The following is a 21,487-nucleotide window of genomic DNA, read 5'->3' on the forward strand; positions in this document are numbered from 1 at the left end:
TTTGGAGATGTTCCAACTAGATGAGCACAGGGAGGGGATATGCTGCAGGAGATGGATAACACACGGGAAGTGGTCACTTGAATATGTATCAGAAAGTGCGTACCACTCAAACCGGCGTGCAAGTTGGGTAGTACATATAGAGAGGTCTAAATGGGAATAGGTGTGAGATGTGTCCGAAAGAAAAGTAGGGGCGCCAGTATTGAGGCAGACAAGATTGAGCTGGTTGAAAGGGTCTGCTAACAGGGAGCCCCCCGGCAGGATGCCGGAGAGCCCCAAAGGGGATGGTGGGCATTGAAGTCTCCAGTTAACAAAAATGGGCAGGAAGCTGAGCAATAAGCTGCATCATGTCTGCCCTGGTAACGGCAGATGACGATGGAGTGTAGACGGTACAAATGGAAAATGTAAAAGCGGGGAGCGTAATGCGGATGGCAACTGCCTGCAGGCCGGTGTGCAATGTGATGGGATCGTAGTAAATATCATCCCGGACCAGCAACATAACCCCTCCATGAGTCGGAATACCTACCACAGGGGGTAGGACAAAACGCACAGAGGTGTAGTGTGCCAAGGCAATTTGATCGCATGGGCGTAGCTTCGTTTCCTGGAGGGCTACGACGAGCGGACGGTGCAAGTGGAGCAGCAACTTAAAGTCCTCTCAGTTGGAGCGAATGCTGCGAATATTCCAGTGAATAAGTGCCATCGTAGGAAGAAAAGGAAGATGAAGAAAGGGTCACCTTGAAGGCTGCTGAGGGCCTGGCTTCGAGCGAGCACTGCCGCCGCTATCAGTAGGCGGACAGTCATCGTCCATTGGGTCTATAGGTTCATCGGCCATCTTGGTAAGATGGCCGGGAGGGGGAGCTTCCTCCGCCGGTGAACAGCCAGATGTTCGGCTACCAGCGGTGCGGCCAGGCGAAACGGATGACGGCCTGGGGCGGCAGGAGAAGAAATGCGCCGTGGCGGAGGAGAACTGTGCTTCCTATGAGCCTTCTTGGAAGGTCGTTTGGTGGAAGTACCGGTCGAAGGCTGGGAGGTCGAGATACGTAGGAAGTCGGCACGGGACGGTTCCTTCTTGAAGGCCCGTGCATCTGACTTCTGGGTCTTCGTCTTAGCAGAAGCTGATGAAGAGGCTGGTGTCTGTGGGGTGATGGGAGGATGAGGAGACGTCGACCGCGCGATCTTAGCACTGGCCGAACGGACTACCGTGGTGCTGAAGGTCAGATGGCATGTCTGGGTTGCCACCTCCCTGGTAGTCAGAGGAGAGGCGAGGACAGTACTGTATTTCCCCGCTGGGAGCAGCGTGGGCTTCCTACTAGCCAATAGCTTGCGAGCAGCCGAGGTGGACACTTTCTCTTTGACCCGAATATCTTGGATACAGCGTTCGTCCTTATAGACGGGACAGTCACGGGAGGATGCGGCATGGTCACCCTGACAGTTCACACAACGAGGAGACGGAGGTGGACAGTCACCCTCATGGGCATCCCTGCCACAAGGGACACATTTAGCCGCATTGGAACAAGACTGTCGTGTGTGATTGAAACGCTGACACTGGTAGCAGCGTGTAGGTGTCTGGACATAGGGGCGAACAGAAATAAACTCGTAGCCCGCCTTGATGCGCGATGGCAGCTTAACACTATCAAAGGTCAAGAAAAGTGTCCAGGTCGGTACAAGGTCATTGTTGACCTTTTTCATTACCCTATGGACAGCCGTCACGCCCTGCTCAGCGAGGAAAGATTGAATCTCCTCGTCAGTCAATCTGTCGAGGGATCTAGTACAGACTACGCCACGAGACGAATTCAAAGTTCGGTGAGCCTCTACCCGGACAGGGAACGTGTACAGGAGTGTGGCCCGAAGCAGTTTTTGTGCCTGAAATGCGCTCTCAGTTTCTAGTAATAAGGTACCGTTATGCAACCTGGTACAAGATTTGACAGATCCGGCTATGGCATCTACGCCCTTCTGGATAACGAAAGGGTTGACAGAGGAAAAATCCTTTCCGTCCTCAGCGCGAGATATGACGAGGAACTGTGGGGCAGGCGGTCAAGTTTCCGTTTCCGTTTTTGGGCAGAAGTCGAGAGAGATGGAGTGAAATCCATTGCGGAGGAATCCCCCATGATTGCCAGCATCTCCGATGGCACGCTCCTTCCTTGTGGGGACCCTCTCAGAGGGCACTCCCGCCTTAGGTGAATGTTTACACCTCAGGTCACACCTCCCGTGAAACAGACGGAGGGACCAATCGGCATGGTCAGGAGGTATCAGCTCAGGCAATCACCCCTCCCTGGGCCTGGCCTTTACCAGGGGGTACGTGCGTGCCTTACATGTCTACCCAGGGCGGGGAATTACGCATTACCCCGTCACCGGCTACGCGTGCGAACGCGTGGGTCGGCCTTCAGGCGCGCACAGGGAGGAAGGAAGAAGAGGAAAAAGAAGAGAGAGAGGACAGACTGTCTCAAACGCCGAGGCGGAGACCAGAGAAGGCAATGAGAAGGCAAGGAGAAGAAGGCAAGGGAAAGTAAGGAAGACAGTGAGGTGGTAAAGAGCAAAGAAAGGAACCAACCAAAGGAAGGAAGAAACGAAAAGTGAAAAGCAAAATGACCGCAAATAGAGATCGTGAAACCGTCCGTCTCCAGACGCAGGCGCTAACTACCCCCTTGAGAGGGAGGGACTCCTTTTAGTCGCCTCTTACGACAGGCAGGAATACCTCAGGCCTGTTCTAATCCCCGGACCCGCAGGGGGGACATGTTGAGTTACCACAAAATATTCTCTATGACATCAGAGAGAGAGGAAGTATGCTTACCAATTTCTAAAGCCTTAAAATTGGTAATCATTCCGATTGCAAAAGTTGCTCACCCTAGTTGCTTTAGGAGACCCAAAAAATGAATCTTTCAATTACATTCTCATTTGTATGTACGCACAATATGGTATGCTCTACCCTGGATACTGACCTCTATTGAAGTAGAAAATTGGATGTATTGTGTTTTTCGAAGTTCTGAGCAAGGCCACAAATAACTTTTCCAAAGACATTTGTATCATTTTCTAATGGAGTTTCTTTTACTGGGTTAGTAACACTTGTATCATCAGCAAACTGTCCGTTTATCTTCTTTCAGATAAGAAAGGTCATTGACATGTCAAGAACAGAAGGGGACCCATGATTGAACCTGTGGAACACCTAATGTAATTTACCCCAGTTAGGTGAAGTGGCATACTTTCTTAAATCACTTAAACCATATGAAGAAACATTTTGCTTTCTGTTCTGGAGATATGATGTATACTACTACTATGCTGTTCCATTCATACCATACAGTTTTAATTTATGTAACAATCCTATGTAGGTTCAGGTCATATATAGTGTATCCCCACCTACCAACAGCATTAACTGGAAGAATACTTGTGAGATTTTGCAGGTGTCTCGAGCATCCTGTTAAGCTCAATGTTAATATGCCTTAAGCAGTGATTACCCATGGCCGATCATGGTGCTGAAAGACCTCCAAACTCCACATTTGTGTGATTTCTGCTCCTATTTTTCCAGGTCACGCCTAATACTGTATGTTGGATTCAGAGTCAGGCTGTTTCTTGTTCCCAAGCATAATTACCAGACGTTCCTTCTCCAAGTCCCTGCATAGCTGACAAGCTTTCTGTCAACTGGCTGAGGCTAGCACTTTGTTTCAAAAAACTTGTGATCTGTTACCTGGCATCTAATTTCTCCTGAAGCTGGTGGCCTACAACCCTCCTGACTGCTACCTAGAAGCAGAATAATTCTTTTCTATTCTGATTTGATACCAACCTGTGTTTTCTTTAAGCTAATATTCTGCTTCAAACTACATTCAGGTACATCTGAGGCCGTTCATTAGTTCAGATAGCAAGCCAAACTGATTTAATAACAATTTAAAAAAGTTTGAAAGTTCGCTTTTAACCTTTTGTTTGCTGCCTTTTCCCAGCACTTAGTCTACATAATTACAAATTTACGTTTTCTAGTCCAGCCTTAAGGGCACATTTTGTTCAGCGATTTTCTGTCCTATCTACATAACCTACATTGCTATGGAAGAGCTCATTATCTACCTCAGTTTCCTCACAGCTACATTCGCCCCAATGAAACCATAACCTACAGTCTTCGCAAAACACCCCTCCTTCACATTTCTACAGCAACCACCACATTTTTCACATACGGTTTAATTAAAATATTTATACAATAACGTGGCTCAAGAGCACTGAAGTTGTGTAACGTGTACTAATATGTAACTAAACGTTAATGTAAACAAACTTTTAAACCTACTTTAGAAATGTTTAACTACATAAACACTGTATGGAAGAGACAAATTTAATTCTGAACTGCTAAGTCTGGCCAAAATGATCTACTCACGAAATTAACGCCTATATATAAACACTACTAACGACTATGCCGTCTACAAAATATTTTCTTTTCAACATAAATATTCTCAGAAAAGCGAAACGTTCAATAGATAGCCTAGAAAAGTAAATGCACTAGTGTAAAACTTAACTAAATTATCTCCTATTTCAGTATCAATCACTTAGCAAGAGCTTCGTGGACGTGCATCTCAAAGACCTTAGTGCGGTTTCCTGCACCTCAATGAAGTAACTGCAGATGGTTGCTGCGTGGTTGAGTGATATGAATTCATTTTCCTCTTCAAGGTACAATTCATGCAGTTTTTATTTAATTTTTTGCTGTCAAGTCCGTGTTTTATTAGCTTAAACTCCTTTGTGCATTCTGATCAGACACGTAAGGACGCAGGATAGGCTTGTATGTTAGTACTGGATTTTCGAAAATCCAGTCTCATGCAAATTTCTGGCAGATTTTTGTCCAGTGTAGTAGTCACTGTTTGGGCCACACTGTTCAAATTGTTTGCAGTGGTTCTTCAGCATGTACCACTTACAAATAGAGGTTGATTTGGAGCTGAAGTGAAATTTGTTGTCCAAATTTCTGTCCCTGATTTCTCTCTGGATGGAACACTATGTACATTATTACTTTTCTGTTTAGGGGTATGCTCTCTTCATTTTGTGAGAAAAGTTCGATTGAAAATGCTTCAGGTCATGGAATTCAATTGTTAACTTGAGTTTTTTAGTGGTTGCACATGTAATTGTGTGATGCACACCGGGATATTTCATCCAGGCCGAAGGGCCTGCATTTCCACACCATAGTTCAAATAAAATGTTTTCGTAGGTATGTTATGAGCCTTCAACTTTCTTGTTACTATCAGACATTGATACCAGTCGCCAATTGGGATATAGGTTATATTTTTGTAACAGCATGTAGGGGGCTAGCAATGTTTGGAGTTATGAGGTACTGATACGAAGTGCATTAGTTTGTGTTTATATCTTATTGAAAAATACAGCTATACCTTTGATTATGACGTCCCCATAGATTGTGCGCATTATTTCACACATGTTTAACACAGTTTAACACCAGGTAACATTTCACAGTAAAGCACTGTCGCTATGGACAAGGACACACTGAACACAGCAAGATTATTTCTCGTATTTAAGAGTCTTCTGTTGTGGAGAGTATTGTTGCAAGCAAGAAGATTTAAGTCATAGGTGCCTGTACTCTTACTTGTGATTGTCTTTCAACTAGTTATGACAACCTATAAAATTCTAAGTATGTCATGTCTTTATAAGGGCAATACCAGTAGACTGTCACAATTCATCTCTTGTCACCCATGATTGAAGTGAAGGTCTCAATGCTTGTTGACTAGTAACAATAGTTTATTAAGAGACATTAAGACAATTACAATAGTTAGCACTTCCTGACTTCACTTGCATTTGACATTGGTGCATACTACTTAAATTACATGTTGGGCTCAGGACCAATTTACTATAGTAATTTATATAGCACAGTAGGAACGACTAGGATATCGTTTTAACTACCAGGTACCATGTACAGTCTGAGAATGATTTTTCCATAGTACACCATAACTTGTTTCACTGATGACTCCAGACAGGGATGGAGCAATAAAAAGCTTAAGCTGTTTGTCTAAGATAGGCAAAATAAGCACAGGAGACTGCTAATTTCGTTGACCGAAGTTCCTTTACTAATGCTTCTTTTGTAACCAAGGAAATTTCCAGAAAGACATGCTGCCTCATCTATGGCATACCTGTAGCATTGATGATAATATCGTGAACCTGGAACAAAAAGTTTACTTAAGACAAGTGTAGTTGTCAGGAAATGCAGCAAATAAATTCCATATCTGATCACAAAATTTCTGAACAATTTACTTCAACGAAATTTCTCTATAGGGAAAAAAAATTTGTGCATTTCACCCATCATAGACTAAACATCCTAAGAGTAATAAATTGAGTTTAGTAGTAAAGCAACCAGCAACATTTTAGGACAGTGCCTTTTTGCTACATTTGTTAAAGTGATTACAATTAACTCTTGTAATTAATATGAATAGTGGGGAATTTCAAATGACATATGCTATTACATGCTACAGATGTTGCACTGCTAGAACATTTTCACTATTTCCCTTTAGTATAGGAGCAACATTTGCATTATGGTGGTTCTCATATAGCACACTTTAAAAAATCCTAGTTTTTATTTGACAGCCAAAAAGTTTTATGGACTATGCTAAGAGCAGTCTAACATCTTTCTTAATGTTCACTTGCAGCCTAATCATTCTCCAGGTAAAACGCCAGTGGCCAACATGGTTTTGTCATCATTGGGGTAAACACTCACTAGCTCTCAACACACTCATGTCTGCAGTAATTAGACTGCAGAGGAGACATCAAAGTTATACTTTAAAGTTTAAGCCAAATGAGGGAAAGAGCTGCTTAAAGATTCAAGCATCAGGCTGCAAGAAAGACCATCTGACATGAAATAGGAAGTGAGTATTTCAAAGTGATAACAGACATCAGAATTTTGGTATCAGATTGAAAGTCTGATAACTGAGTAGAAAATTGACCAACATGCCAAAAATCAGAATTTATGCAAAAAGAGTGTCACTTGGCATGACATGACAATCTCCTAAAATGATCTCGTGGACAGCCTCATTCGCGTGAGAATGATCTCTCATAGGTCTCAATGCTCATCCAATCATCTCCAAATGTGACTCCCAAAAAGTGAACTCTATAATCTGCTGAAACTTTTAAACAAAATCCTGTGGGGATCAATTCCTTGCCCCACAGTGGCTGATCCCAAAATCCTCATACTTTTTGAGGTTCCCTCTGTTCAGTTTGTTCCATTTTTCCCCTTTCCCACTTTTTCCATCGAGTAGAATTTTCCATTGTACCATTTTCGTTATTTGTGAACTATTTTTTGCAAAATCACCCAATCAGTGATAAATGCTGGGTCACCTTCCATGCTAGTCGTTGTATAAGGTGCCAAGCTACCTGATTTTGCTTTGGAAAGTCCCTCACAGTGGCTATCATGGAACATGGTAACTGGCAGCTGAATTTTTTTTCGTTTTTTTTAGGGCGCAAAACTGCTATGGTCATTAGCGCCCGGTCTGTGACTTAGGAAACGGTAAAAAACAAAAATGGAAAGCAGCAGCAATAGGAACGAAACTCAAAAAATTGGAGAAACTAAAAGCAGAAGGAAGCTTAAAAGTCAACTACAGAAAGGGGTTGGTTGCCCCTACAAAGAGCTTCAAATGACTGACGTCATCTCACTGGCACTAATAAACTCGAGAACGCAATCACAGGGTGTTTCAAAAATGACCGGTATATTTGAAACGGCAATAAAAACTAAACGAGCAGCGATAGAAATACACCGTTTGTTGCAATATGCTTGGGACAACAGTACATTTTCAGGCAGACAAACTTTCGAAATTACAGTAGTTATAATTTTCAACAACAGATGGCGCTGCGGTCTGGGAAACTATAGTACGATATTTTCCACATATCCACCATGCGTAGCAATAATATGGCGTAGTCTCTGAATGAAATTACCCGAAACCTTTGACAACGTGTCTGGCGGAATGGCTTCACATGCAGATGAGATGTACTGCTTCAGCTGTTCAATTGTTTCTGGATTCTGGCGGTACAGCTGGTCTTTCAAGTGTCCCCACAGAAAGAAGTCACAGGGGTTCATGTCTGGCGAATAGGGAGGCCAATCCACGCCGCCTCCTGTATGTTTCGGATAGCCCAAAGCAATCACACTATCATCGAAATATTCTTTCAGGAAATTAAAGACGTCGGCCGTGCGATGTGGCCGGGCACCATCTTGCATAAACCACGAGATGTTCGCAGTGTCGTCTAAGGCAGTTTGTACCGCCACAAATTCACGAAGAATGTCCAGATAGCGTGATGCAGTAATCGTTTCGGATCTGAAAAATGGGCCAATGATTCCTTTGGAAGAAATGGCGGCCCAGACCAGTACTTTTTGAGGATGCAGGGACGATGGGACTGCAACATGGGGCTTTTCGGTTCCCCATATGCGCCAGTTCTGTTTATTGACGAAGCCGTCCAGGTAAAATGCTGCCCACATGCATATCGCCGTCATCAATCCTGTGCACTATATCGTTAGCGAATGTCTTGTGCAGCAATGGTAGCGGCGCCGAGGGGTGCCGCGTTTGAATTTTGTATGGATAGAGGTGTAAACTCTGGCGCATGAGACGATACGTGGACGTTGGCGTCATTTGGACCGCAGCTGCAACACGGCGAACGGAAACCCGAGGCCGCTGTTGGATCACCTGCTGCACTAGCTGCGCGTTGCCCTCTGTGGTTGCCGTACGTGGTCGCCCTACCTTTCCAGCACGTTCATCCGTCACGTTCCCAGTCCGTTGAAATTTTTCAAACAGATCCTTTATTGTATCACTTTTCGGTCCTTTGGTTACATTAAACCTCCGTTGAAAACTTCGTCTTGTTGCAACAACACTGTGTTCTAGGCGGTGGAATTCCAACACCAGAAAAATCCTCTGTTCTAAGGAATAAACCATGTTGCCTACAGCACACTTGCACGTTGTGAACAGCAAACGCTTACAGCAGAAAGACGACGTACAGAATGGCGCACCCACAGACTGCGTTGTCTTCTATATCTTTCACATCACTTGCAGCGCCATCTGTTGTTGAAAATTGTAACTACTGTAATTTCGAAAGTTTGTCTGCCTGAAAATGTACTGTCGTCCCAAGCATATTGCAACAAACGGTGTATTTTTATCGCTGCTCGTTTAGTTTTTATTGCCGTTTCAAATATACCGGTCATTTATGAAACACCCTGTATCAGGCGACGGCTGTAGACGGGCGGGTAACGGAGTAAAATAGGGGCACTCAAAAGGTGCTTACCATCCACAGCTGAGAGCAGTGGGGACAGAGTGGGTGAGGATCGCCACTTAAAAGATGTCGATGGCTAAAAAGACAGTGCCCTATCCGGAGTCCAGTTAAAATTACCTCCTCCCAACGACGCGTTCGGGAGGAAGAGGTCCAAGCACAGGGAAGAGCTTTCACGTCCCGCAATTTATTATGGGGAAGTGTCGACCAATGTGCGTGCCCTAAAAGAACAACACGACGACATAAAATGCTCCATAGATCGGCGAAGGGAATCGATCGAATATCTGGCCGAAGAAGAGACACTGCACTGTTGGCCGCTGTATCAACTGCCTCATTGCCACAGATACCAACGTGTCCTGGGAGCTAGAGGAACGCCACAGAGACGCACTCTCAATGTGCGCTCTGCCACAAATTCGTGACGAGAAAGGGGCAGCCGACCTCGAAAGCCCCAAGAGAACAGTGTGCGGAGGATGCCTGTCCTCCAACAGGTATCGTATGCACTCTCCAGATAAATATTGCTACTGTTTGGCGTTTCCGGAGAAAACTGTTCATGATATAAGTGGAGAGAGCAACAAGATGGTCAACTGCAGAACGATGCTTTCGGGAACAGCATTGGGCAGGTGTTAAAAAGACTGCGGGACTCCAGCCACCAAGCTAAACGGCAATTCACCATACACTCCAAAACATTACATACACTACTCGTGAGAGAAATGGGGCGATAGCTAGAGGGGAGATGTTTGTCCTTTCCAGGTTTCGGAACAGGAACGACGATAGCTTCCCGCCATCGTCTGGGAAAAGTACTGTCGGTCCAAATTCGATTATAAAGGCGAAGGAGGTAAAGCAGACTATGGTATGATAAATGCAGCAACATTTGGATGTGGATACCATCCGGTCCTGGGGCGGAGGAGCGAGAAGAAGAGAGTGCATGTTGGAGTTCCCGCATGGAGAAAACAGTATTGTAGCTTTCGCGATTTTTAGAGGAGAAAGCAAGAGGTCGCACTTCCGCTGCACGTTTCTACGGGAGAAACGCTGGCGGGCAATTTGAAGAGCTCGAAATCTCAGCAAAGTGTTGACCCAATGAGTTAGAAATTGCGATGGGGTCCACTAATGTATCATGCGCGACAGTGAGCCCAGAGACTGGGGAGAAACTAGGCGCGCCTGAGAACCGTCGAATCTGACTCCAGACTTCCGAGGAGGGAGTGAAGGTGTTAAATGAGCTAGTAAAGAATTTCCAGCTTTCCTTCTTGCTATCGCGGATGACACGACGGCATCGCGCACGGAACTGCTTATAGCGGATACAGTTGACCAAAGTAGGATGGTGGCGGAAAACGCGAAGAGCACGTCGCCGCTCATGTATTGCTTCACTGCATGCCGCGTTCCACCAAGGAACTGGGGGGCGCCAGGGCGATGCGGAGGTGCGTGGTATTGAACGTTCTGCATCGTCGACGCTAGGAAAGTGACGGTCATCGAATGTCACTAGAGACGAAAAAATGTCCAATCGGCTTGGCCAAACTTCCAGCGTCGCGGGCGCATATATGGCTGTTGAGGCTGCGGTCTAAGGACACATGGAAAGTGGTCACTTGAGTGTGTATCATAAAGGGCGAACCATTCGAAGCACCAAGCTAGCGGAACAGTACCGACCGAAAGGTCCAAATGAGAGAAATTTGTCGTGGAGGCAGACAAAAATGTAGGGTCCCCAGTGTTGAGGCAAACTAGATCCGCTTGGTGAAAGACGTTTAGCAATAGTGAGCCACGCTGACAAGGATGTGGAGATCCCCAAAGCAGGTGGTGTGCATTGATGTCCCCAACCAGCAAATAGGGTGGTGGAAGCTGACCAAGAAGATGAAGGAGATCAGCTCGTGCCATTGGTGTGGACAATGGAATGTATACAGTACAAAGAGAAAAGGTATATCCAGAAAGGGAAAGACTGACAGCGACAGCTTGGAAGGAAGTGTTTAAGTGGAGTGGGTGATAATAGAGAGTATCATGGAGAAGAATCATGAGTCCTCAATGTGCTGGAGTGCCTTCAACAGAGGAGGGGAGATCAAATTGGATGGACTGAAAATGGGGGAGAACAAAGCCGTCATGGGGATGCAGCTTTGTTTCCTGGAGACAAAAGATCACCGGCGAGTAGGATCGTAAGAGGATCGACAATTGATCCCAACTGGCTCGAAGGCCGCGGATATTCCAGTGGATAATGAACAGAAAAATGGAGGAATGTGACCAAGGTCGCTGTCAACTCAACGACTGCTCAGAGCTCGCGACTGACAGCATGGAATGGCATTCAGCCGAAGGCAGAAGATCCTGATCCATAGGTTGTTCAGGAGCAGCTCCTGCCACCAGCGATCGGCTGGTTGATCGGCCGCCAGCAGTGCGCCTCGGCGACACAGAAGACAGCTGAGGGCGATTACCGCCAGGTGGTGCTGTAGTTGAGACACGCCTTGGCGGAGAAGGAGATGAACTGCGTTTCTTACTAGCTTTCTTGGAAACTAGATGTTTAGATGAAGGAGGAACTGATGGTTGTGAAGATAGGGTACGTAGAAAATCTTCACGAGTATGCTCTTTTTTCGAACTCTTGGTGTCTGACTTTTGGGCTCGAGATTTAGCAGAACCCGATGAAGGGTGAGCCATAGAGTGGGCAGGCGAAAGTGGGGAGGTTGAACGGGCGATCTTTGCGCTGGCCGATCGGACGACTGTGGCACTAAAGGTAAGGTCACGAGTCTGTGTGGCCGCCTCCTTTATTGACCGAGGAGAGGCAAGGACAGTGCTGTATTTTCCTGTCTGAGGCACGGTGGGCTGTCGACTGGCGAATAATTTTCGAGTAGCAAAGGTCGACACCTTTTCCTTCACTCTGATTTCCTGAATGAGCTTTTCGTCTTTAAAAATGGGGCACTCTCGAGAGGAAGCAGCGTGGTCACCCATACAGTTGATGCAGCGAGGGGATGGAGGTGGACAAGCACCCTCATGGGAATCCTTGCCACACGTAACAAATTTGGCCGGATTGGAACAGGACTGGCTGGTGTATTTGAACTGCTGACACCGATAGCAACGCGTAGGGTTTGGGATGTAAGGGCGAACGGAAATTCTCTCTTAGCCTGCATTGATTTTCGATGGGAGTTGAACTTTGTCAAACGTCAAGAAGACAGTATGGGTTGGAATGATGTTCGTGTCAACCCTTTTCATGACTATGAACTGCCGTTATGCCCTGGTCAGACGGGTAGTGTTGAATTTCCTCGTCGGACAATCCGTCGAGTTAGCGAGTATAAACGACCCCACGTGATGAATTTAAAGTATGTTGCGGTTCCACCCGGACAGGGAAGATGTGTAGCAGTGAACTACGCAGCAATTTTTGTGCCTGGAGGGCACCGACTGTTTCTAACAACAGGGTGCCATTTCGTAATCTGGAACAAGACTTTACAGGACCTGCAATTGCGTCTACAACTGAATCAGTGCTTACATCCTGGTCAGAGGGGGTGCAGCATCAAACTGATAAATTTGATTTGATTTATTATTGGTCCCGTAGATTATACAATTTGTACAGCAAAGCACATCATGGTATAGGACAAGTCAATTTGAAAAATTATGTTAAGATGGTCTATGGCAAGAGATGACAGTAGTGGCACATAACTCACATGGCAGAATACGTATAGGATATATAGACAAAATATAAAAATGGTGGTGTGCGATGAGAGATGACGGTGGTGCATACTGCACAAAGCAGTATACATATAAGAGATACAGACAGAATATGAGTAACAAACAATAATTTAATTATCCTACTCAGTAGAAATATCTACAAGTGAATATACAGCTTATTACAAGTAATTAAACTATTGTGGTACAGAGTTCACATAGCAGAATACATATAAGATACAATAATTAAATTATCTTACTAAGTAGAAACATCTGCAACTGAATAAATAGCTTATTGCAAATAATTAAAACTTTGTTTCAAGAAATTCATGTACGGAATAGAAACAGTGATTTAGTAGCAATTCCTTTAATTTAATTCTAATTATTTTTGGGTTTTTGCTTGTTTTTATGTCTGTTGGGAGGTGGTTGTATATTTTAATTCCCATACATTTAACCCCATTCACATATAATTTTGTGTTGGGGGCTATAATGTGTAACTGTGTTTTGTTTCTGGTGTCCTGTGTGTGGCGGTCTGCATTTCTGTTGAGGTCGTCCAAGTGCTGTACTGTAAAACAAGCTAGTTCCAATATGTAGAGGCATGGCAGTGGCAAGATTTTTAGCTGTTGAAATAGTGGTTTACAGTGTTCAGTTCTTTTTTTACATTTCATTATTCTCACTACTTGTTTTTGTAACTTGAAAATTGTGAGAGAATCAGAGCTCTTTCCCCAGAAGATAAGGCCATAGCTCAAGACAGACACAAACAGGGCATGGTACACCAGCTTCAAGGTATCTACACTGGCTGTGTCTTTTAATGATCTTAATAGATAGCAGGTTTTACTAAGCTTTTGTGACAGTGCCTCAATATGTGGTTTCCAATTTAGTATGTTACTGATGGTAAGTCCAAGAAATTTGGTGTCCTGCCTGTTCGTAATGTCATCTTTGCCGATAACTATAACTGCATCGAAGGGGGTTAGATTTTGTCTAGTATGGAAGTTCATACTTACAGTTCGAGTATTTATGAGTAGTCTATTTGCTTCAAACCACGATTGTAAATGACAAGTAGTTTCATTAACTGCATCTTGCAATATGTCACCTCTACTGGTTATCAGGTATTTGTGTTGTCCGCATACAGAAAGGAGCTGGCATTCGGTATGTGTTCTGGGAGATCATTTATGAACAATATGAAAAGAACAGGGCCAAGGACAGATCCCTGAGGGGCACCATTTGTTGTATGTAGTATATGTGACCTGCAGTGCCTGAATGTGTCTGATTTTCTTATTTCTACATATTGCTTTCTTTGACTAAGGTATCTATGGAACCAATTGTGGGCTACACCTCTAAACCCATACTTATGGAGTTTCATAAGCAGCAGCTTGTGGTCGACCATGTCAAAGGCCTTGGACTGATCAAGAAATATACCAACAGCAGGTTGTTTATGGTCAATGAAACTTGAGCACTTTTCTAGAAATGTGTACAGAGCATGTGTGGCGTGTGGTGGACCTATTTTTCCAAAATGCGTATTGGGTCATATTGCCAAATTCTTTGTAAACGGGAGTTTCTTTCTAATAATTGAATAACATCATAGACCCCTCACATCCCATTATGAAGTGTCGCTCATTTCCTCCTACCCCTCTGACTACCTCACTTTTTCAGTCAGACCGCATACATGTGATAGTGTGAAGTTCGTAGCACTGTCTCCATATTACTTGGTGTCTGCTGTAAACATTATGGCTACATAGCGCACAGAAAGTGCAAACAAATTCTGCATGATACTGACACCATTGTATGGGCAGTGGGACGAGTTTGGTCTGTTACCATTAAAGGATGAAAGCTTTTCAATAGAGTACTGAGAAACAAAGACTTTTTGCAAGACGATAATGTCTTTTGTTTTCAGGTTCCTTATAGTGATTCCCATTTCAGTATGGAATTTCTACACTTTTGTAACATTGCTGTGCTCTCATTTCAGCTGTTATTATGCCTACTTATTTCACAATAAAACCATATAGATAACAATGATCACTGCTACTTACCTCATAATCCTGGGACAACTTACTGCTAGTACTTGATTTGTTTTTCTTTTCTTTGTAGGAAGGTAGTGAGTGAATGAGTGAGTCTCCAGTCTTCTGACTGGTTTGATGTGGTCCACTATGATTTCCCTCCAACAAGCTAAGAAAATATTTTTACTTCTCTTAGTCAGTACATTACAACCCAATCATCGGATCATAACTACCCTTGAACCAGCAAGTTTCGCATGTTTTCTTCTACAGTGCATCACCAGTGGTATAAAAAGTTTCAAATTTTAGCTAAAAGCTGGAACCCCTACTAAAAGAATGTCATGGTGTTAGTAAGTTATTCAAAGTGTCTGATGAGTGGACAGGTTTACAGACACATTTGACAACTACAGATAACAGGGTGAGGGAGATATTTGTGGAAGTTGTGGACAATGTATTTGACCTAGCTGTTTCAAGTGCTCTGGAACAGATGAAAAACAAAAAAAATACGCTGATCCTTCATGACTGGCATAGGGAATAAACTAAACACATTGAAGAAAGATATCCAATGGAAATGGCACTGAGAAACATGGCTTAAGAAGAAACAAAATGTCTTACTACTCATCCACTTAGTACATCTAAAACAGATGATTCAGTATCAATCAGCAAAAGTAGATGCTGGTGATGTCAATAAAAAGTAGAGTATCATTGTTCAGCACATATAAGCAACAGCAATAACAGCAGTTCAAGCCTCTGATGATGTTGATAGACACAACATCAGTGATATAAATGAGGTTTACACATTAACAGGCCTGCAGAAGCTTTCAGGCATGATACTGAATACCTAGTAGTAAATCTACTTCTTTTTCACAATCTCAGAAAAAATTTAGAGAACCAGGATCCTCAGAAATAAAGCACAGGTCTAATCTCAATGACTGCCAATAATTAGTGCTACATTGGCATGGAAAACTGTTCCTAGCAGTCACAGGTGTTGAAAGCTTTTGATCGACTGGGAATGATGATAATATTCCAAGGCAAGGAGAAGTTGCTAGGAGTCCCTAAGATGTTAATCTTCAGGGAGACCATGCAATGAGTGTTTACTAAACAGTGAAGAGGTGGTGTATAACCAACAAAATTCAGGCACTTCATTGTGAAACAACAGCAAGCAACATAGGCATCGTGTCCATTCATCCTGTTTCTCCCAGGACACGTCTGTTCTTTTTAGTCTTTCTTTCCATAATGTCCTGTTGCCCCTAAAGATTTTTTGTCGGCGCTCAAAAGAGTTTTGCTGTTTCCTGATTCCACTTGGCTAAAGTATTTTGTGTTACTAGATGTGTGACTTGCAATTTAATGCACAAGTATGTACACTAGGAAGTGCCATTTTTTTCAACTTGTTCTACAAACTTTGTTTATTTACTGTTAATGTTTTGCACTGTTCATAGTACCAATTCATGTTCGTCGTTTCATCACACCAAAACAAAAGTGTGATTTTAACTGCATTATAAGTGAGTTTCTCTTTTTCAATGTTGAAGGAGAAACTGACATCTCTGTTGTACAAATCAAACTTTGCTCTTGAACAGCGTGGAAGGTTGACATTGTAAATCGCATTAAGATGAAGAAATGGCACTCAAGTGTTCAAACAAAAAGTGCAAATAAAAGCATGAGTGACTACTACATAAACTTAAAAACACTAACTAAATAGACAGTTGGCAGTACAAGAAACTATGTTTGCATACTACAGTGCAATGCATAACCACATGTCCATGGATTGTACTATGAAAGTCAAAAAACTTTTCAAGTCTAAATTTACATGTGGACATACAAAACATAATGCAATCATTTTAAATGTTATAGCACTGTATTCAGTTCACAAGGTTTTAAATGAACTGAAAAGTTCTTGATTCACTTTTGTGATGATAGATACAGTGAATCATCTGGATTTGAAGTAGGTTTCTCTTCTTATCGGGTATTTTCACAATTCTGGAAGTGCTTGAATTGGTTAATTTTGTGGAGAAACTTCACATTTACTTCAAAATTATGTGCTCAAGATTTTATAATACATGAACTTGAGGGAAAAGTCATTGCAGTTTCTGCAGACAGTATACAGAAGAAAGGAAAGAACAATTTGTTCTATAAATTGCAGCATAAGACAGTTAATAATCTTATAGGTGCTGGTTGTCCAGCACATTTGGTGCTCAGTTCTTTACAAAGTGGTTCAGATAGCTTACCCATCAACAGTCAATTAATTGTAAACAACACCCACCAGTATTTTCACACACAATAAGTGTTGAATCTCTGAAGGATTTCCGTAAGTTTACTGACACTTAATGCAAGACTACACTCAGACACAGCAGAAATATAGAGATATTTCCTGCATTGAAGTCATATTTCATTTCCCTTGACAAGCATCCTGCTATCATTAAACAAATCTTTGAAAACCCTCTGTCTATTGTTTTATGTCTTGTCAGCCTGCTGAAACCTTTCTCCACAACAATTAAATGTAACAGTATTGAGAACCAAGAAGTCACAATACATAGTGGAAGAATATCAAGAAATAAATTGCTGAGCAAATTACAATGTAAAAAGTCTGAAAGATTTGTCACATGTGTTATCTATTGTCAACTAAAAAAAGGTGGAAGGAGAGAGGGAAATTACTGTAGAAGAATTTCTGATTATACTGCCATCCTCTATGACTCCTGCACGGAGTATTTTAACGAATGGTGTTAATCATTTCTCACATCTTTTAAAGCATTTGATTGGGCAATCTTTGAACTGGAGCAGCTACAGTGTAAGGATATTCAAGGCTATTGTATAAAATTTTTCTCTTTATGAAGACGAACTGATGAGTTTTCATGTGTGCAGAACTTCACAGAAATTGAAGAGGAAGTCAATGAAAGTTTTCATGAAATGTGCTGTAAAAAGTTGACCATATCAGTAGTAAAAACTTTAACACAAATAATTCATTGATGGAGTTTTGTCCGGAAATTCCTGGATCAACTGATGCTGTGGAACATATTTTTCAACACATAGATAAAATAATGAAGTGATTGACATCTAGTTGCTCACAGTGTTGCTACCACAGTAGCAGCGAATCACTGAATTCGGTTGGTGGCGCCTCCTGTTCCATTCACCGGTGTCAAACCTCTCTGCTACTGCAGATAGCTGCTATTGTAGCCACTTGTAAACAACGCTCGCAGCTGGTAATGTTAACAGTTGTGGTTTGTTTCATTGTGCGCTTTGTTTCTTTATGTGGCGAGTTATTTAGGGCTACAGAATATATCGAAAGCTCCTAGTGGAACTGTGCAAAAAATGTGGCAGCAGACAAAAAGTTCGGTGATCTACTCATGTTTTGTGTGGTCAGACACGTGAGTTTGTGAGCTTGGTGCGAAAATATTTCGAGAGACACAATGGCGCAACTTTATTGCCTTTAACGAATGTAGTCGAAAGAGCTGTTGATGCCTTGAAGATACACAAAACTACTGTTGTCGAAATATGTAAGGAGTAATTCTGTGCAGAAGGGGAAGAGCCTGGTTTGTCCAAACTGCAGACACCCAGAGGAGAGGGGGGGGACATAATCAAGTGGTGTAACAAACTCGGTCTAACAAGATTCTGTTCGCGATCACATACATTGATATTATGAGAAAAAAGGACATCTAACTATTAAAAAACTTTGCGTTGCTTTTTGCATGGCAGAGTTATTCAGTGGCAGCAAAACATCTTGTTAACCATTGTTGGAGCCCTCGGTTTTTGCTATAAAAATTAATGGGCAGAAAATTATAATGGAAAGAGGTGAGATTGTAGAGTGCCAGTGTCGATTCTTAAGAACTATAGGTAAAATGCCGTTTGAAGACATTGTGTGGCTCGACAAAACCTGGATAAACACCACTCATTCTGTCAGAAAAGACTGGTCAGATGGTAACATATGTGGAAGTTCTGCTGTTCCGGCGATAAAGGGTGCAAGAATTATTGTCTTGCATCCTGTTACTGCATATGGTTTCGTACCTAACTGTCTCCTCATTTACAAATCGAGGAAAAGAAATGACAACCATGGAGAGATGAAACATGATAGTTTTCTGAAGGGGCAACTACTAGAACCTTAAACTGATCACCTGTAATTGTAGTGGATAATGCCCCATACAGTTCAGTTATTAAAGATAAAGTTCCAAGGATGGCAACAAAAAAAAAGTTTATATTGGTGAATGGTTGAAATGCCACACATGAAAATTTAGGGCAATTTATGAAAGGCGGAGCTCATGGAAATACACTCCTGGAAATTGAAATAAGAACACCGTGAATTCATTGTCCCAGGAAGGGGAAACTTTATTGACACATTCCTGGGGTCAGATACATCACATGATCACACTGACAGAACCACAGGCACATAGACACAGGCAACAGAGCATGCACAATGTTGGCACTAGTACAGTGTATATCCACCTTTTGCAGCAATGCAGGCTGCTTTTCTCCCATGGAGACGATCGTAGAGATGCTGGATGTAGTCCTGTGGAACGGCTTGCCATGCCATTTCCACCTGGCACCTCAGTTGGACCAGCGTTCGTGCTGGACATGCAGACCGCGTGAGACGACGCTTCATCCAGTCCCAAACATGCTCAATGGGGGACAGATCCGGAGATCTTGCTGGCCAGGGTAGTTGACTTACACCTTCTAGAGCACGTTGGGTGGCACGGGATACATGCGGCCGTGCATTGTCCTGTTGGAACAGCAAGATCCCTTGCCAGTCTAGGAATGGTAGAACGATGGGTTTGATGACGGTTTGGATGTACCGTGCACTATTCAGTGTCCCCTCGACGATGACCAGTGGTGTACGGCCAGTGTAGGAGATCGCTCCCCACACCATGATGCCGGGTGATGGCCCTGTGTGCCTCGGTCATATGCAGTCCTGATTGTGGCGCTCACCTGCACGGCGCCAAACACGCATACGACCATCATTGGCACCAAGGCAGAAGCGACTCATCGCTGAAGACGACACGTCTCCATTCGTCCCTCCATTCACGCCTGTCGCGACACCACTGGAGGCGGGCTGCACGATGTTGGGGCGTGAGCGGAAGACGGCCTAACGGTGTGCGGGACCGTAGCCCAGCTTCATGGAGACGGTTGCGAATGGTCCTCGCCGATACCCCAGGAGCAACAGTGTCCCTAATTTGCTGGGAAGTGGCGGTGCGGTCCCCTACGGCACTGCATAGGATCCTACGGTCTTGGCGTGCATCCGTGCGTCGCTGCGGTCCGGTCCCAGGTCGACGGGCACGTGCACCTTCCGCCGACCACTGGCGACAACATCGATGTACTGTGAAGACCTCACGCCCCACGTGTTGAACAATTCGTCGGTATGTCCACCCGGCCTCCCGCACGCCCTCTATATGCCCTCGCTCAAAGTCCGTCAACTGCACATACGGTTCACGTCCACGCTGTCGCAGCATGCTACCAGTGTTAAAGACTGCGATGGAGCTCCGTATGCCATGGCAAACTGGCTGACACTGACGGCGGCGGTGCACAAATGCTGCGCAGCTAGCGCCATTTCACGGCCAACACCGCGGTTCCTGGTGTGTCCGCTGTGCCGTGCGTGTGATCATTGCTTGTACAGCCCTCTCGCAGTGTCCGGAGCAAGTATGGTGGGTCTGACACACCGGTGTCAATGTGTTCTTTTTTCCATTTCCAGGAGTGTAGTAAAGAAAAATAAGTCACAGTTTCAACAGTATGTTACGGACAAGGAAGATAAAGAACATGGCCACAGGGTTCTTAGCATTACACTGTACCACTGCTACTTTAACACCATCGAAATTATTTGGGCACAAATTAAAAATTACATGGCAGCAAATAACAAGAGCTTCACTGTAGCAGAAATTCAAAGACTTTTAGAGGAAGCAATGGCACAAATAACCCCACAGAAGTGGAGAAATGTTGTAGGCTACACAGAAATGGTTGTTAAAGACCGTAGCGGTCACGCAATTCTGGACTGAATAGCATGGAACTGGCCGGCTATTTTATCAGGAAGTGCATTTTCTTTTGACATGTTGTTATATGTCATTGTGTTTTGACAATGAGCAAGGCATGTACTGTTTCAGTTTTTATACTGTTTCTTTTATCTGACTACAGAATTCAGTATAACTGGATCAGAATAACAAATGATTGACAGTGAACCACAGTTGGGTATGGAAGGGATAGATGTTGCCAGCTTGCTGGTGTGTGCGCCTTTTATGACTATAGCAGCAACCACTTGCCCGACATTAAATGCAGATGCTAACCAAGCATGCAGATTGTGCTGTTTTATCTGACCATGAAGGGCACCTGTGCAACATCAATACATTGCAAGTGTCTCATGATCAGAACAGTATTCTGTGTAAATGCGGTTGGTTATATCACAACTAAGCGAATTCAAATGTGGGCAAATTGTTGGTGCTCATAGCCAAGGTAGCTGCAGTGCTTTGCATTTCAGGAGGCACTGTATCAAATATTTGTACTGGATACGGGAAGGCAGAGAAACATCATCCACTAAGTCACAATGTGGGCAAAAGTGTGGGTTGTGTGATCATGATGGACAGACATTAAGAGGATTGTGATGAAAAGGGGACAACAGCTGCAGAAGTTGCTAAAGAACTGAATGTTGCACTCATGAACCCTGCCAGCACCAA

General features: G+C 43.6%; 3 protein-coding genes across 4 annotated transcripts in view; all 3 read right to left on the bottom strand.

The window, feature by feature from the left end:
• Positions 1-21,487, bottom strand: part of LOC126456997 (dehydrogenase/reductase SDR family member 11-like) — a 604,547-nt gene that overhangs the window by 78,596 nt on the left and 504,464 nt on the right. The window contains exon 7 of one of the 2 annotated variants that reach the window (XM_050092965.1): positions 6,028-6,044. The exons of the other annotated variant lie outside the window; for it this stretch is intronic. The gene's annotated coding sequence lies outside the window, so the exon portion shown is untranslated. Of the gene's footprint in view, positions 1-6,027; positions 6,045-21,487 lie in introns of those variants that run through there. 2 annotated transcript variants of the gene reach the window in all.
• Positions 1-21,487, bottom strand: part of LOC126456999 (farnesol dehydrogenase-like) — a 209,425-nt gene that overhangs the window by 78,596 nt on the left and 109,342 nt on the right. The window lies entirely within an intron of this gene.
• Positions 5,796-21,487, bottom strand: part of LOC126457001 (farnesol dehydrogenase-like) — a 222,571-nt gene continuing 206,879 nt past the window's right edge. The window contains exon 6 of the mRNA XM_050092968.1: positions 5,796-6,129. Within this exon, the coding sequence (XP_049948925.1) occupies positions 6,091-6,129 (39 nt within the window). The 3' untranslated portion in view covers positions 5,796-6,090. The remainder of the gene's footprint in view (positions 6,130-21,487) is intronic.

Source organism: Schistocerca serialis, chromosome 2 (genome assembly GCF_023864345.2).
Source record: "Schistocerca serialis cubense isolate TAMUIC-IGC-003099 chromosome 2, iqSchSeri2.2, whole genome shotgun sequence".
In the NCBI taxonomy this organism is placed as follows: Eukaryota; Metazoa; Arthropoda; class Insecta; order Orthoptera; family Acrididae; genus Schistocerca; species Schistocerca serialis.